Source organism: Centruroides vittatus, unplaced genomic scaffold (genome assembly GCF_030686945.1).
Source record: "Centruroides vittatus isolate TY-2023 unplaced genomic scaffold, ASM3068694v2 contig_7, whole genome shotgun sequence".
Lineage (NCBI taxonomy): Eukaryota > Metazoa > Arthropoda > Arachnida > Scorpiones > Buthidae > Centruroides > Centruroides vittatus.
Window position 1 is genome coordinate 496,486 of NW_027122442.1, and position 18,806 is coordinate 515,291.

Sequence of the window (18,806 nt, forward strand, 5' to 3'; positions counted from 1 at the left end):
CCATGCGCGCGTCGCGCAGCGTGAGTGACGCACGCAAGGCTATAATAGTCAGCAACAATTAGTATTGATGGCAGAGTCCTAAAAGATGCCTCTGTCGATCATTTTCCTCACCCGACACGTCGCAGAACAAAACAGTCCATTTCAAATCGCTTTGATAACAGGTAGAACTGGCCTTGGCTGCACGTACTAATTGCTTAAAATTAGGTGTAAACTTTTATACAGCGAACAATACCTTAAAAGGCGCGTAATCTTCAGTATTAACATTTATTCATGTTTCAATACATTACGCACGTATCTGAAGACCTTGTATATTACGATATGAAAAAGATACGCACATACTATTTGTAAGATCGGTATCATATATGGAGAAAAATAATTTCGTGAATGTACGACATATTTTCCATTTACAAACTATAGCAATAACACATATTCAATTTTGCAGATTTAAATTCGGATACTTATTAAAAACTAGATTATTAGATAGAGGAGCTGTCTAATGGTTCCCGTTGATTAAAAAATGAAGTATCAGAAAATTTGTTAACCACACTATAAAGATGTAATTACAAATTTTCATATCTAAAACTTGTAAAGTTATTCTAGTTCTCGAGTTCAAAATTTACAAAAGATGCGAAAGAATTGATACTTGAACAGGAACGACCACGCCGAAATTCGGCTATCGTTGCAGCAAGATGCCATTTAGAATGGACATCATCTTTACGTATGATATTCTTAGAAGTTAAGAGTCAAATTAAGATATTTATTGGCAATGTAATTTGAAAGAAACAATAAGTTTTCCTATTTATTGAATCAAACGTTAAATTTTAGAAAAACGAAAACGTGATTTATCATATTCAAATTTAATTTAAACATTTTAGTTCGTTATTCCCGATACTGAACTGCAGGAAAATATTAAAAATTCTAGTAACCATCAAACAAATACAGTATAAAAGAAAAAATAAGAATTTCAATAAGTCGTTCACATATTTTTATTAAAAATTATACGATTTTCTCAATAGAAGAAAAAAAAACCGCTAAGATCTTAAAATTTTTAAAACATCCATTACAATTCGGCTATGTTCTTTAGTATTCACATAAAATAAATAAAACGGACTGAAAATTCAAAATTTTCTTTCCATTTTGACAAGATTTTCGGCCATTTTAGAATCGGATACTGATTAAACCATATTGAATATGAATATTCTACTACCACTATCTTGAAAATAATAATTTTCATTATCAAACAAGACCATTAAACAGTAGACAATATTTTTGGAAATCACTTTTATCATCATCAAATATACCGATTATTGGAACAAAGAGGTTACCAATATTAATTTAAATAATTTAAGAAGTACATCAGTAAATTCACGTGTTTCGACATTGCCATAATTATTTCTACTTTTGAAATTGAGAGACAGATAACAAAAAAAGTCATTTTGATTTCCGTATCAAAAGTATTATTCTCTCGAGAAAATAAAAATAAATTTGAGTATTTTAATGTATACTTTTAGATCCTGTAGATTGATAATGATCAAATGAACACTCAAATGTTAGCAGTGATGAGTTACTTTATTTGTAATATATAGATGGCAAAGATAATAAAATATTCTATTTTGTATATATAATTTTTTTTTTTTTTTTTTTCAAAAATTCTGTTAAACAATCTCAATAGATTTAGAATTATTCCACAGTCTGATTAATTCATTCAGGATATCTAATTGCATTAAATGCTAATTAATCAGCATTAAAAATTATTGCACTAATAAAAATCATATTCACAGAATAATTTTGTAAATACCACTTGAAAACTTATGCAAATATTTTCAGTAATAAACTAAATGTACATTTTATTCTTGAGATTTTCCATAGGTTACTGTGACATGCATTTTCTTAATGAGTATCGAAGAAAATCTTGTAGTTGTGCCTTTATTATTGTTTTTTTTTTTGCAATTTTAATAAAACATAATTTCTTTTACATGATGTTAGAGCACTTTTTCTCTCTCTGTCTAGTAAAAAAAAACAAAAACTTTCATAAATAATTGGCCTAAATAAAAATTACAAATTTGTAACAAAATATAAACTTTCTGTTTCAATCAATATCGCAGGATATATTTTTAAATCTGTAAACTCTGGGATAACTTTTTTTTCTCTTTTTTTTTGATAATATAGTTTTACACTTAGGACACAGGAATAGTAAATACTTTTATTACAAGGCTGCCACTCAAATGACAAATATATGGATGAGCTTTCACACCATTTTGTACACATTCTTTCATGTAACAAAGACTTGATTCGTGTAAGAGCATTGCGCTCGGCATTTATACTGTACGACTGAAGGAGTAATGGGGTTCACAATGTATTTTACTAATTGTCTAAGACATATCACTATAATTATAGACAATCAGTTAGTAGGATATCAGAATGTAAACGCATTTATATTTCACATGTAAAATCCAACACGGATTGCATACACTAACGAGAGTGCAATATATGAACTATTTGGATCACTATTAAAAGAGCAATACTCTGTTTAAAAATTATTTTGTTTTTGTAAATAAAGAATAATAATAATAATTATAATAATATAATATAATAATAATTATAATAATAATAATAATAATAATACATATCCACCTAAATTAGTTGACATGTAGTTTCTATATATCTATATTTAAAATTCATCAATGCTAGAAATTTTGATCACATCACTTGACACACCAAAGTATAAAATAGTTATACTAAAATCCCAACAATAACTATTCAGTCAGACGCAAGGAAGTTTAACAAAATATACAATTTTTACATTTTTTCTGTTACATTGCTCTGTTGCCTGATCCTTGCAACTCTCAATCTCGCCTTCTTAATTATATAACTCTTGAATAGTCATGATTTGAGTTTGATCAACTATTATATCTGTACATCTATTATAGAATAGAAAACCCCTCCAGGGCTTCTGAATTATCACTTTTTACAACTCATTTCTCAATTAACATCGTTTAACATGTGCTGTCGAGAGGGAATCGTAGGCACCGGCAAGATGCATGCATGGTATATTTTCTGTTTGTTTTATCAACTCATATGGATACAGACAGTCACAGATGCAAGTTTTATATGACACATTACATAGATGCAAAAAACTATGTCCATAAATTATTTAGTGCATCTACATAAGGCAACATAAAAATTACACACCATTATTCACAATTAGCACCGACATATATTTTGCAGGTTTTTTTCTGTACAAAGCACACAATCCTGTGGAAATATATTAAGAGCAAAATTGGGGATGGCAGAAGTGGTCGTCGAAGCACAAAAATGATGATGATTATATAAAACACATGCATTGTTTAAATGTCCCTCTTCGTTCAAATGCTATCATCACAAAAGCATGGATGCAACAATGCAGCCATCCAGCGTGCTGCTGGAGATGAAGTGTAGGAAGCATCACCATAATAAGGCTCTTTATTTTTAAGAATGGTTTGTGCTGATCAAGTAATAACTGCCTATAAATCACTCCTGAGTAATGTAAGAAACAATATCCGTTACTCCCGTTAGGTCGTCATCCTCAGTTTCTGGATTTCGGGACCTTAGTATACTGTCAATCATGAAACCACCATTTGACTGTTGCCCGGGATGATTATAGTAAGGGTACGGTGCACCCTGTTGTGGAGGAATAGGATAATTTGGAGGATAAGCTGGAGGAGGACCACTGTGCTCACCATGAGGAGAATAATAACCTTGATTATTATAATAATCTGGGGAATGAGATGGATAAGGGCCAATAAATGTACGATACATCCCCTGTGAAGCAGGACTCGGTTGACCAGTTACTGAAGGTGATCCTTGTTGGGGAGGATATGGACTAGAGGAAGGTGGCGGTGAATGGTGTGATGTCCTGCTATAATTCTGTGGATGGTATGGTCCTTGGCCATAGGATACTGATCCTTGGGGTCGATAACGTTCTCCAGGAATATATCCAGGACCATACTCTCTATTTGAATTAGAAACTGGTGAATGTCCCATGGGTTGTGAGTGAGGTGGTGTGGGCTGTTGAGGATAAGTAGCTTGTTTTTCAAATGATCGTGAACGTGTATACAGATCTAAAGGCATCAGACCCGAGGGACTCGATGACTGTGAATATGAATCTAGTGGTGTTAATTTTGATGGACTGGATGAATGTGGATAAGTTTCTACAAGAGATGGTTTTAATGGGCTGGGCCGAGAAGAATATTCCTCTAGTGGAGTTATGCATTCCGTGTAAGGATCACCATAAGTTCTATTTTCTGGATTTTGTTGATAACGAAAACCTGGAGGCCTGTGGTTATCAGATGCTTGCCTAAACTCTCTTTCTTCTGGACGATCTGCATTAGGAAGTATTTGCTCCTGCTCTACGGTCTGAATATCTTTGGCTGCAGGCAAATTCTCCTCACTTCTTGGCTGTGAACCTGCTGGATAGGGAAGTTTTTCCTCACCATGCATATACATTTCGCGTCTCTGATTATTGGGTAATTCTTGAACTTTTGGTGTCAAAGAATCTTCTTTTACCATACCAACAGAAGTTATAACTGATCGCTGATGAAAAGAGGCTTCTTTAGGAGACACTGAATTATCATTTACAGATTCTATGGAAGGTTTTGAAGATTTAAAACTATTATCCGAATTATGTAATTTTGACACATCTAATGATGCATTTGTGTTCACATTTTCTTCTTCTTTATTTGGATGCAGAATAGATTGTTTTTTTGCATGTGATTTTCCTTGTTCTTCATCTTCAGTTTCCTCCTCCTCATCATCCTCTTCATTAGCACTATCACTGTCACTATCATCATCGTCGTCGTCATCGTCACTTTCATCTTCATCTTCATCATCACTTATTTTAAATTTCTTTCGTTTAGGAGGTTTCTCATCACTGTCAGATTCAAGAATAGATTTAGTGGTTTTCATTCTTCTAGGATGAACTTTAGAAGAATTTCTTTCACTTCTTTCTGCTGTCTTCCTTGTTCTTTCTTCGGCATCTTCAGCTCTAATGATTCTATTATATTTTTCCTTTTTCCTCTTATCATTTTCTGTATCAGCACTCTCATAACTACTTTCTTCACTTTCAAATTCAGAACTATCTGATGACTCTGGTTTCTTTCTAAAAGTTTTCTTTTTCTTCCAGGCATCCATTTCATCCTCATCTTCATGGTAACTTTCTGAATCTGACTTCCATTGACGCTTTCCCCTGAAATTAAAATAAATGTTAAAAATTGAATTTTAACTATGACAGACCTGATAATAAAATCAAAACCTGGATAAAAATTGATTTTCTTTTCATGTAAATGTAATTTAATTATTTTTAACAACATATAAAAATTAAAAGTTTTTAACTTTCAAGTTAAACTTTTAAACATGTGCACTAACTTACTACTGCTTTTAACTTTAACTAAAATTGAAAAATCTCTATAAATATTTATTGAATTATTTCAAATTACACATTTTTTTAATTATTTGTTAATGTAGATTACAAAGTAATGTTTTTACAATGCAATTATAAAAAATTAGTGTTTTTGATTATTTTATTATATAATAAAACAAATATTTAACATAATAGCATATGATTTAAAAACAATCAATTGATTGTTTTAACAATATCAAAATCTGAATTTCATTTTATTGTTAAATATAATAATTCATACCATGTGTTTTATTCTAAAAATATATAACTGATGATGATGATCTTTAATGTATTTATTAACTTAAGTTTAAATAATGATGAAAATGTAAACCTTATATTTTATCATAATTTTTTTGATAAAATTTGTATTTCAAAAAAAATTTGCATAAACATCACTATCTTAAATGTGCTAACCAATTTTTTTAAACTACTGTATTCAGCAAAAAAAAAAAAAAAAATTAAAATGATGGATGACTGCAACTAATATAGTACATCCAGCTGATTAAATTATTTATGATGTTATTCCATAAATTTCTTAATATTCTTTTCATATAAAGTGTTTTTTAAAGAACTAGCACATGTTTTATTAATCTTATTTTCCTATGTCAGTTTAAAAAATGATGACTGACTATCTTTTTGTTGTGTACATATATATATACATATACAAAATCCTATTAAAGATAAAGTTTACTATGTTGACTAAACGGTAATAAAGGAAGAATCTTTAATGTTAAAAAAATTGTATATTTTCAGCTATAATTTATTTAATTAAATATTTTCTTTAATAGCTAAAAATATCTAACAAAAATATGAGTAGCTTCAAAAAGTTCCTGGAATGGTATTAATAACATGTTTAAAATGACAGAATTATTGAATTTGTTACAAAATTACTTAACAACAGATCTTATGTAAGTAACAAAGTATTCATTTTGTGATAAAGCTTGTAAAGTTAGTCTCGTGCCATTTTACATATAGCACAACACAGTTCTCATTACATTTCAAAAATGAGTATAAACAAGCAAACAAACAAAATTTTTCATTTGACTAAATAAATTATCATTAGACACTTTTAATACTTCAGCAGGCATAAAATAAATTTACAACAAAGAAAAGCCTACTATTTAATTCACATAAGCATTTTTTTGAGAACCATGAAAGTACTAAAGATGACAGCTGGCTTAAATAAGGATCATCCTGATCCTTATTCAAGCCAGGTGTCAACTTCAAACAATCAAACAAATGTTGCCAGAGGAGTAACACAAAGCAATGATGAATAACTGTTGGAATTTGAGCTGTGTACAAAATAACCCTACTGAAGAGGCTGAATTTACTGGCAAAATGCATTTAGGGGATATACCAAAGTAATTAAAATGTTTCTCTCTGCAAAGATGGTTTGTTTTTTACCTTTCTAACTTTAATTTTACTTCATTATTAACATAATGTTTTAAAATTTGGAAGTTGCTTATCTTCTGTAAGTCAGAAAGGAAAGAAAATTTGAATTTTCATGTATTTTTCTACAATACAATTGCATAAGATTAGGAGAAAGCAATGTGTTGAAGAGATTGCATTTCAGTTAGAATTTTCCAATGAAAATAATTGTAATTTCTTTTCTACATCAATGTTTGGCACCCAGGTCCTCTTCATAAAGCAGTACTTTTCCAAAGCATCATAATGTAACAGTACTGGAACATTTACCTTATTCTCCTGATTGGTACTATACAATTTTTACCTGTTTCCTCAGAGGAGTTTTGAAAGGAAGACATTTCAAGAATGCCAACAAAATTACTTGGGCAGAAATAATTATTTTAAAAAATAGAGAAAAATTTGTTCCAAGAACTGTAAAACAGCTGGTAAAGGTATGTATCAACTAAAGGAAATAATTTTGAGAGAAATACTGCATAAGTGTTCCTGCTGAATGTACAGTCTATAATAAAATTGAATTCCAGGAAGTTTTTAAAACTACTAACATAAAGTTATTAAATTTTTAAGATTTATTATTATACTAAAATATTTTTCAATAAAGTCAGTTAACTACAATACATTATATTTTCAAGGAAAAATACAATGGATTCCGGTCAATTGGAACACATTGGGATGAGTGCATTTTGGATCAATTAAGTGCTGCCCCAACTATGCAAAGCATCATGCAGATAGGTAAGAAAGATATAATCAAGAAAAACACCTCACTGAGCAACAAATTATTTATTTCTTTAAGTTAAAGAATAAATTACCAGAAAATAATATAGACAAATTACAGACAAATACAGTACTATTTAAATATTCTTCACAATGATTCATTTATAAGGACAAAGCTCTTGTTCTTGAATTCTTCCCGTTTACCTACTAAAAATCACAGAAAAAAAAGACTTTAAAAATAGCAAATTCTATAAAATAGTCAATATCTAAATCTGTCTGACAAAAGATACTTACTCTATCTTCTACTTCCTGATAGTCATCAATAAAGAAATTTTTTTCTTTGTAATTTGCCTTGTTCTTTTGCTTGATTCTAAGTTAATACAGATTATAATCTGCCTTCATTTTCTTTTCTTTGTTTTTTGCATAAAATTTCTTCACAAACCATCAATGAATTTTCTGGCATTATGTGGTCATCCACTCTGATTCAAATGAGTCATCTTCACTATTTTCTCCACTTTCTTCATTATTCCTTTCTTTTTTGTTTGTTTGTTTGTTACCAAAATGTTTTCAATGATTTCATCTTCTAAATTTTCATACTCATTGTAACATTCAACATAATTATCTATACCTTCAAAGTCTTCAAAGTTTCAAACTTTTTGAAGTTCTGGAATGAGATCACATTTAGCATTGACTGTTCTATAAGCTCAAAATCTGATTTTTAAAATTACAAAAAAATAAAACCGCGTAAAACTGTTTTTGTCATTGTTTTACTGCTTATTTTTCACCAACTATCTGAAAGAAACTATTGCTCGGAGAAGACTAATTTTGTACTTACTTCCTTGGCTGTGGAAGATGATATCAGAATATTTTTTCAATTGCTCCAAATATGTGATACACCAACTTCTAACAGTACAGTGTTTTATAATTATTTGCATATCCATTGGTTACACTAACGACATTGTGTTTACAGGCAGAAATTTCAAATAGATGTTTTTTCAGATCTGAACATCTGTTGTACAGCACAATTGTCAAGAACCAATGAAACTGATAACTTCTGAAATTTCACATCCTATCATTTTAACCATTCTTTAAAAATTTTCCATGTCATCCATGCATTATTATAAGCCTGGACTCGACCGGAAAGATCCTTTCCAGTCGAGCCTTAATGCTGTAGTCCTTTAAAGCATCCAGGCTTAGCATTTTTAGCAATAACTAAGAGCTGCTTTTTGTCATGTTATAACAATCTATATCAGGTATCCATCCAATCCATCGCCTTCTTTCTGATTGACAGGAGTATTGTGATTGTAGTAGACAGGAGTATTGTGACTGTAGTATAGAAAATCATTAGGTTTGGCATGATAAAATAAGACCTGTAACATTCACCCACATTGTAAATGTTACTTGTGGAAAATTCATGAAGTAAAATGATTAGTATCTCAATTATCCATTCTTCTGCACTCTTAACATCAACACTTTTTTATAGTGTACTTTCTTAAATTTAACCCCATATCTACCTTTCCATCAAGACCACCAACCATCGGTCACTTTAAAATCATTACAATCCAGCATTTGAGCTAACTTTCCTGACATCTTTTTCAGCATTAGTCCATTAACGTACATTCTTAATTCAGTTTTAACAGAGAACCATTGATTTAGGGCACTGTCACTATCAGGATCTTTACATTTCCTTTTAGGGAGATTTTTCCATTTTCTAATATACATACACTCATCTCTCACTTTTTCGATGATAAACAAGTATGAAATAGATATGATTTTTGTATTCCAGTAATATCTGCTAGATAATGATAATTGGTATTCAGCAGATTTCTGAGCTAATGACAACTATTTACCTGACATTTAATGAGCTTTTCAAATTTTATAAAATAAAAAAATATAATTGTAAAATATCACAGCACTAAATCACAACACAATCTTTATACTTTCATCCAACAACCACACCAAACTGAAGCTTTAAGTAGTTTGAAATTGTTCATTATATAAAAGGACTGTATCAGGGTCACTGGAATTAGTGGTGAGTCATTCCTCTAGGCATTTGACCAGTTGAGATTTCTAGAAATGAGGCAGTAAGCAAAACTAAACCTCTTGTCTATTAGGGTTGTACATGTAAGTGGATGAGGAATACTTGAAGTCTGTGCCAATTAAATGGAATGGTGTTCCAAAAAAACCAAAGTAAATATTCTCATTATTTTCTCAATTTGTTTTTTAGATTTGTCTCAAATAAATGGTTGCCCAATTAACCGATGGTCCTATTAACCGGAATCTACTGTATAAGAAAGGCTTTTTTCTTTACACAATATGATGTAAAGAAAAACCCAAACTGCATTGATATTAACTAATTTATATATCTCACTGTTTAGGAGGCCACCTTTTCCCACTTCCCCAATTTCCTTCTTCTTCATCAGAAGAAACTTCCTTATAATTAATCTTTTTCTGAGCTGCTCGTCTTGTTGAATGGCGATATTCTTCACTTAATTCACTCTCCCAATCTTCATCTAAAAACAATTATCATATAATTAAACTTCTCTTAATCATCTAATTCATAACTAATTTAAATAAATTTTAAAAAATAAATTCTTTTTTATTATTATAGTTTTACATATTTTATTTTAATTGTTTTTGATATTTTTATTATACAATAAATCTTTGTTATTTCATTAATTTGGCATTATTGAAACTGATAGTAAAATCAATCATTTATAAATATTAAATCATTAGAAAAAAATAAATAAATTCAATATACGAGTAAAATCATTTATCAAAATATAAAATGTACTGTACATGTTACACAAATAAACTATGCTTAAAATTATTATTTCTTATTAACAGTTTTGAGGAATACTATCTCGCATAACAAAAATTTACTGTAACTAATACACCGTTTTTATATTATTTACAAATTATAGAAGTATACTACTATTAAATATAATAGCTGAGAATAAATATAAATTTTCTTGAATCAGAATCTATCCTTCACATAATTTTATAAATAAATATAATAATTAAATTATTAAATCTGTCATAACATTATGATAATGCAATCTTTTTTCTTTCTTCTTTAACAATCTGTCATTTATCCACAGCATATTTAAATTAGCTAATTATCATCATCATAATGATTAATTTAAATTTAAATCTGAAATAATACAAAGACAAATGTAAGAAAATAATTAGTATAATAGAAACTAAATATCACTGTTCCAATATGTCTACAGAAAAATAAACTTCAAAGTAACAACTATAATTGCTAGAAATATTAAAATTTATGTATAAAAATATTGGAGATAAAATCTTTGATTAAAAATATATATATATATATGATATGTATGAGAATTTAATAAAATGCACAAAATATTTTATGTATACAAATTATATGAATAAATCACAACAGGTGTAAACTACTGGCATATTTTCATAGTTTTAGTAAAATAATTTTGGTAATTTTGGCTAGTGACTTGTAAAGCATTAATGATAAAATGTCCTTAACAAATAACTAAACGCTGAGTAAATTTAACAAGTTAGAAAAATTTGATGACAGTGACAGATTGTAAATGAGAAATTTAAAGTAATTGTTATATTTGAAATCAATATATTGTTCAAAATATGAAAGACAAACAAAAGCAAATGGTGAAGGATATTTCATTAATACTGGAGAAAAATGCAAAAGGTAATGCGTACGAAAAAATACTACATAAGTAAATGTCATATGATATTTCGAGTTATCTCCTTGTCTACATTTATACAAAAAGCTTTAAATTATTATTCCTTTAAGTCACAATCAGCAACTTGTTTTTGCTAATAAGCCTTAGTAATCATCATTTGCAAAAATAGATAAACATTATATAACTTATGAATATTTACATTATACATAAGCTCCACTTCTACTTTTGTGAGAATAGTTATAACTGTACAGTTGTTCTGTGAAGAACTTTTATGAAAATCTCATTTCATATTATTAATGATATACATATACAAATATAAACATCTGTAATCTCTTATGTACCAGTACTCTTAAGTACTGACTGATGTAATCTGTTAAGAATTTACTAATTCCACTCTTGGCAATATAATATATTAGAACATTCATAAAATTGCTACTTCTTTAAATACAGTTTAAATAATCATCTATATGTCAAACATTGCATCAAATACATTTCTTTTTCTTCCTACTCTTTTTGCCCTGTAAACACTAAAAGGATCTCATGAGTTAAGACAGGCACAATGAGATGGCTGAGCAATGAAAGATGAGGAATTTCAACAAAACACAACTCAAGAAAAACTCCTGGTATTTGATCCTGAGTGGAAGGCTGAAACCTTAACCATGTTAGTTATCTAGCTGTCCCATTTCACATTAATAATATTGTCAACTAATTATTCTAATATAATTCTTATAACATATTTAGCTTGAACAGCTGTTTCTTTTTCTCCAAAACACTTGAGAACATTATCTATCCTGATATTGAAACAAACTCTAAATATCAAAAATAGTAATGTTCTTTGAATATAGTTGCAAATAATTAGAAAAATCTCAAAAGATCACCTTCTTCATGAATTTTTACTATGTTCATAAGATTTACGTAATAAACAATTTCTCTTTTCTGAAAATTTCTGAATATCATCATTACACTACTGTGATTTTTTTAGAATACAACTGTAACTGCAACTATTATAGAATCCATTTTGGAACATACAACACATAGGCAAAAGATTGAATTCTGGCTTGACATGCAAGCACACCAGTGGCCAAGCAGTTCTGTTCTCTGAACACTGGTAGTTCAATGATGGGTTTGCTCCTCGCCAGGACAGGCTGACTACATGAAGTTTTCCAGGTTTTCTCCATGTTTTTAATGCCTAAATAGGGGCCAGTTGCCCTTAAAAGACCTCCTGGAAGGCATCCCCCTAGGCAAATCTCCCAAGCATTGCATTGCCGTAACTTAATACAACAAACAACTTGACATGCTCTACACAATAAAAGACTCATATAGTGAACTATATTAACTATACCAAAAACATTTTTAGATAAGTTCCTGAAATCAGTAAATATTATGTTCCTATCCCATATAATTTCTTTCAGAAATTTTAAAAATGTGTCAAGTGTATATATATATACACACACACACATATATGAGAATTTAATTGTATGATTATGTGAGAGACCAGACTTGACAAAAATTTGGAGAGAAAATTCATTTTTCGTCTTTCGAAAGTTTTCCCCATTATATTACCAGAGGGTAACCGAAGCTTTCTCCCTGGAGTCAATTCCTTTCCCAGGGAACTCATCGAATGTGTCACTGGGAACTAATAGCAAAAATTCATGATTGGTGAAAAAAGGATAACATGATTTGGAGTATAAAAAAGAGTGACTCAAAGACAAAGGGTTGTCGAGAGTTCACAAGTGCATCGAAAAAAGAACCCTGAAAAAAGAGGAGAGTATTGTCATTGTCCAGGCTATCAAGGATTTCATACTGTGTTTTTTTGACACCTTCAAACTCCCCGGATTATTATATCCAGTTCTCCAGTTATCCATTATTATATCCGACTGCCATCAAGAAAAAAGGAAAACATTAACGCCTCCCAACCGCTCCAACTGACCGACTAAAAGTCAGCGATCCTGAAAATCTGCACAATTAAGTGCTTCAAGGCATCTATACAACTTGCAATTTCTTGTAAACTCTCTATCTCTCTCAACCGTTATTTGATAGCATAGAGCTACGTATTCTTTTTAATTAAATTAAATCGGTTATTTTAGTTGTTAATCTTGTATCCGAGTGATTCACTTCTGATCCATCTCTCAACCCTCCTCCATCCCGAATCCGATTGCCTGCACACATGACCACTTGTGCGAATTCCAAATTTGCATCCATTAAGATTTCTGTGTCTATCCTAGAAGACACAGTGGTGTCAGTCCTGACGAGGCACTAAAGAGGTGCCGACCCTCTGGTCACAATTATATGTATCTATCAGACATGAGCAAATGCGGCTCTTTTTGAGTTACGTGCAGCTCTTGCTAAAAGTGTTAATTTCTGCTTTTTATTATTATTTTTACAATTTTATTTCCACAATTTTGTGAAAATAAGAAATTATATATATGTAATATTTACTAATTTATTTCCAAGTTGGTGCAATAAATTAAATTGACATTTCAAATCTATTCTTTTAAAACAAGTTCTCAACCCGGATGGGGACACTATCCTTCCCTGCCTTACCATACTATCCGCCACAACAGTACAGAACTGCGGCTCCCATGCATTTTGCAAAACCTACATTTCAGCTCCCACTGAACTTGCTTGCCCACCTCTGGTATATATTTTTAATCAAAGATTTGGTCTCCAATGTTTTTATACATAAATTTTAATATTTCCAGCAATTATAGTTTTTAGTGTTCCAAAAGTAAATAATTTTCCCATAAATTTTTGAAACAAGTTTGAAAGCATTCTAATAAATAATTTGTTCCACATAAGTGTCAAAACAGGAATTTTAATTATAGATCCATTAAGTAAGAGTATTAAATAAGACAAAGACTTTAACAAGCAATTTCATATAGACAATAAAATTTCTCAAGCTTAACTATCAATAAACTATAGTTATACATATGTATTGATAATAGTCATAGGAAAACTTTTCATTTAATGAAGATACACCAATTTTATTCGAATCCCTACATCCTTCTGTGTAAAAAAATATTCTCAAATAATAATTTTACCTTTAACCAATCCATAATAACATAGGACCAGATTTATATTATAAACTGTCAATTTTGTTGTCTTAATGGTTAAATTTTTTAACCAATAAATTTTAAATTTCCATATTTAATACATCAAAACTTCTTTGAAGAAACTGCTAGACCAATTTTGCATGAGCAAAAGTATCAACTTTAAGTGCTTACCATCCCACATCCAGACAGGCAATACTGCTCCCATTAATATCCTAGATGCATCCCATAAAGGCCATTAGAGGATAAATAAAACTGCCTTCCAGACTAAGTCTACTGATATTTTTTCCTTAATTAATTGAAGGCAATCAGAGTAATTAGCCTAATTAAAAAATTTTAAACTATTTTATATATAAACTACACAGAATAATAATATATACAGAAAGCAGTTTATGGAAAAAATTCTCAATTATATAATAAACTAAATTTATCACTAATAACTTTAAATTATATATAATATATATTTAAAAAAATTAACCTGAATCATCACATTTTGCTCTTCCTCGTCTTTGCTTGTCAGAACGAGAAAATATACTTTTACGAGTTCTTCTAGTTGTAGAATCATCACTCTCTTCCAAATAATCTTCACTAATCGCAGACACTTCAGTTTCTGATGGACTGTAAAACATTCATAACAAATATTACTACAAATATTTTATATTCTTTATAAATTTTACCATATTTATTCAATTCTAAGCCTTTTTTTTGCCATTTTAATGTCTCTAAAAATTGGATGCAGCTTGAATTCAAAGGTGGCTAAAGTTTACCTGAAAAGACAACTTTTTAAAGTACCATAAATCTATTCTACTCCATATCTATCCTGATCTAATTTCATTGTCAACTGACCAGTAGCTTTTAGTCAGGATTGTTTTTTCAGAAACGATCCCTCAATCTGCCATAGAATAATATTCAATCACTTATTCTGTAATTTTTTAACCTATTGAGGTGTTTTAACTCTTATGATAATACTAGGCACTATCTTGAGGCAACTTCAGCCATTCAATGTTTGCATCAACAAGCCTTTTAAGAATTATGTAAGAAAAAAATATGAAAATTGGTTCCATTCAAAAATCACACTTTAACCACTTCTGGGAAAATAAAGAAGGATAGTGCTTAAAAAATTGCAGAATGGGAGTCTGTCATCTGGAAAAAGTTAGCAATGAAATAATAATTCATTCCTTTAAAGAATGCTGCATACAAATGCAATAGATGGTATAGAAGACAACTTAGTTTGCAAAAATGACAAATGTCAACACTGGCTCCAAAATCGTTATAATAGTGCGACTGATGAATCATTTTCACAATGTGATAGTGACAGCAATTAAAATTTACTTTAAATTATGCATTTAAGATAATTTTTCACTCCTTGTTACATCTCATTTTTTAAACTTTGTAAATAAATCTTACTACTGGTATTTTTATTTTTCATGAAAACCTGTTGAGAAATTGAAGTTCAGCTTAAAATCAAATAAATATGGTAATTATTGTAAATCATACTACAATTTATGTTTATAACTACTAAAATAAAAACAATTAATGAATAATCTAATTTCTAAGAACTAATATAACTTCTTTTTTGAAAAAATAAGCATTTTAAAAACTTGGTGCTATTTAGACCCGACATATGAGAATGGACCCTTACGCTATGTCCCTGAACTAATTGTAGTGATTATACAAAGTTTTAATTTATATCATATACTAGTAAAACATGTTTCAACATGCAATGAAAAAGTTCATGTCTACAAGCTTCTCACTTGACAGGGCACAAGTGTAAAGAATTGTGTGTTTTATATTCATTGAAAAAATGGAATACATTGAGCAAAGAGCAGTAATTAAGTACCTCCAGAAAAAAATTAGTCCAAGAGAAATTGACAAGAATATGGAGAAAATTTTAAGTGATTGTGCTATTTGGTAGAACAATGTTAAATGATAATGTTGTGAATTTAAATGTGATAGAATTTCATGTGAAAATGAACATGGAAGTGATCTAGCAGTGACTGTTACAACTCAGAATAATGTTGGTAAAGTGCATGATTGAATTATATTGATAAAGTTGCAGGATCAAAGAAAAAAGGTGAGAAATAATTCAGGAAACTGGCTTTTCATATTATACGGTATATGATATTTTAACTATTGGCTATTTATATTTAATATATATATTTAACTAGAATATATTTCAACATTTTGATATGAAAAAATTTCTGTGAGATGGGTATCTTAAATGTTAACCATATCAAAGGATCAATGTTGTGTTGTGATTTAAAGTGTCTTTTAGACAAGTATAGAGAGAACAAGCAGAACTCTACTGATAGATTTGTGTCTGTGGATGAAATGAGGGATCATCACTATGACCCAAGAAAAAGTAAATCCCAAAGCATAGAAAAAAGCACCATGGTACTTCTTTTCCATGCTTTGCAAATTCAAACTTCAACAGTTGGCAGATAAAGTTCTGGCCTCTGATTTTTGTGATGAATAGAAGGTCATATTATTTGATTATTTAAAGAAAGGGCCCATGGTAACAGGAACATATTATGATCAATTAATTTCAAAACTGCTTATTGCAATTAAAGAAAATGATGTGGAAATTTGACTAAAGGTGCTCTTCCATAAGGATTATGCCCCATGTCACACATAATATGTTGCTATGGCTGCTATTTCTCAAGCAGTATTCCAGTTGGTTAAATATCTACATTATTTGCCAGATCTAGCCCATATTGGTTTCATGTTGTTTCCCAAACTCAAAGAATACTTCCATGGAAAGAAATTTTCAAGTGATGAAGATGTGATATGTATTGTTAATCTTTTTAGAGGTCGGACAACCTTTTTTTTTAGAAAGCAATTGAAATGTTAAGAGTACTATTGGGAAAAAGTATTACAACTGAGGAAGATTATATTGAAAACTAAAATTACTTTGATGCTGTAAGTATTCTTTATATGTCAAGGACAGAGCATAGGATGCCACTCCATATATATTATGTATGAGGTAGAGTTAAAAATAAATGGAACTTATTGCACAATTTTTATTATTCAATGCAATGAAGCATACCATCCACATTCAAAGTAGACTCCTTCTGCAGCTAAACACTTTTGCCAACATTCATATGATCCACACCTTAATGTAGCTTGTGTTTCTGCATTCTCCACCTCTGCTTTGGACCTTTCAGTTAAGATGAAAATCTTAGGAAACATGTAAAAGTCAGCAGATGCAAGATAAGATAAGTAAAGTGGTTTATAAGGACAGGTATGGTGTGTTTGCTAGATATTCCATAACCAGGAATGACCAATGTGCAGAGGCATTATCATTGTGAAGAACCCAATTCTTTTCTTGACACAGTGCAGACTGTTTTCAACATACAAAATCATATAGCTGTGTCAAAATTCCACATACTGTATATTTTCTTATTCACAATATCAATATGCCTTCCAAGAATGAATTTGTGATGCATAAAACCTTGGTTTTTGAAAAACACAATTAACATCACCTTCCCTTCCAGTTTGTATTGCCTAAATTTCTTCAGTTGTGGGGCATTGGTGACTTCCACATGGGAGATTGGCATTTATTCTGGAGATCATAAAAGTAACACCATATTTTGTTACCTGTGATTACCTTGTTCAGTATCTGAGGATGATCATTGATCATGTCAATCAATTCTCTGCCTACCAGGATCCAACTTTTTGTACTGGTCCTTCATTAATCTTTCAGATAATGTACTGGCAGATGCACTGCATGTAAAATCTTTACTGATTATGGTATGCACAGAACCATGAGAAAGTTTTAAAAAAATCAACCAGATTGTCTATTATTTGTTTTCAATCCTTTCTGATTTGTTCTTGTATTCTGCTAATCATTCCATCATTTCCTGCAGTGGCAGGTCTCCCAGGATGGGAATCATCCTTCATGAATTGTCATCTTTGAAGTGTTTATGCCACTCATAAGAGTAGCATAAACACTTCAAATCTACATGAATGATGTTATTAAATGTTGCTATAGCAACTCAATTTCAGAAATTATAATGTTTTATATAACATAAGTAAAGTGACTCAATAAGTAAAAATATAACAGTAAACTATGTTTTTTATTTTTGTACTTTAAACAAGTTATAACTGACACTTTATTCAATAAATAAAAAGATTTAATAGCTAACATTTTTGGCTAGTTACATTGCCATCAGGCTTTTGTTGTTATTATAAAATTTAAATAAAACCTAACAAAATTAAACAGAATACAATGTTACTAAACTTATTGTAAATAAATACAAATTATAATAAACAATGCAAAAGATACTGTAAAATAATAATAAATTTGAATAATTGATTAAGTACATACAGAAAACTATATTATTTGATAATCTATTTCTAAGCAATTGACATAGGTTGAATATTTTTAGTGTTAGTGGGGTTTGTCAAATTTATAAAAATAAAAAATATTCAAAATTCTTGAAATTTAGTACAGTTCTTTTCTCTGACTGGTTGAATAATTTTGGTATTTTGGTATTCTATTTG

The 18,806-nt window shown here is 29.8% G+C and overlaps 1 protein-coding gene across 4 annotated transcripts in view; it reads right to left on the reverse strand.

Moving 5' to 3' along the window:
• Positions 1 to 2,183: 2,183 nt before the first annotated feature.
• Positions 2,184 to 18,806, reverse strand: part of LOC136980460 (uro-adherence factor A) — a 102,471-nt gene continuing 85,848 nt past the window's right edge. For 3 of the 4 annotated variants that reach the window (XM_067276569.1, XM_067276566.1, XM_067276565.1), the window contains 3 exons: positions 14,782 to 14,921; positions 9,945 to 10,086; positions 2,184 to 5,224 (listed from right to left, as the gene is read on the reverse strand). In XM_067276569.1, the coding sequence (XP_067132670.1) occupies positions 3,511 to 5,224; positions 9,945 to 10,086; positions 14,782 to 14,921 (1,996 nt within the window). In that variant the 3' untranslated portion in view covers positions 2,184 to 3,510. The remainder of the gene's footprint in view (positions 5,225 to 9,944; positions 10,087 to 14,781; positions 14,922 to 18,806) is intronic. The other variant, XM_067276567.1, reaches the window with a different exon arrangement.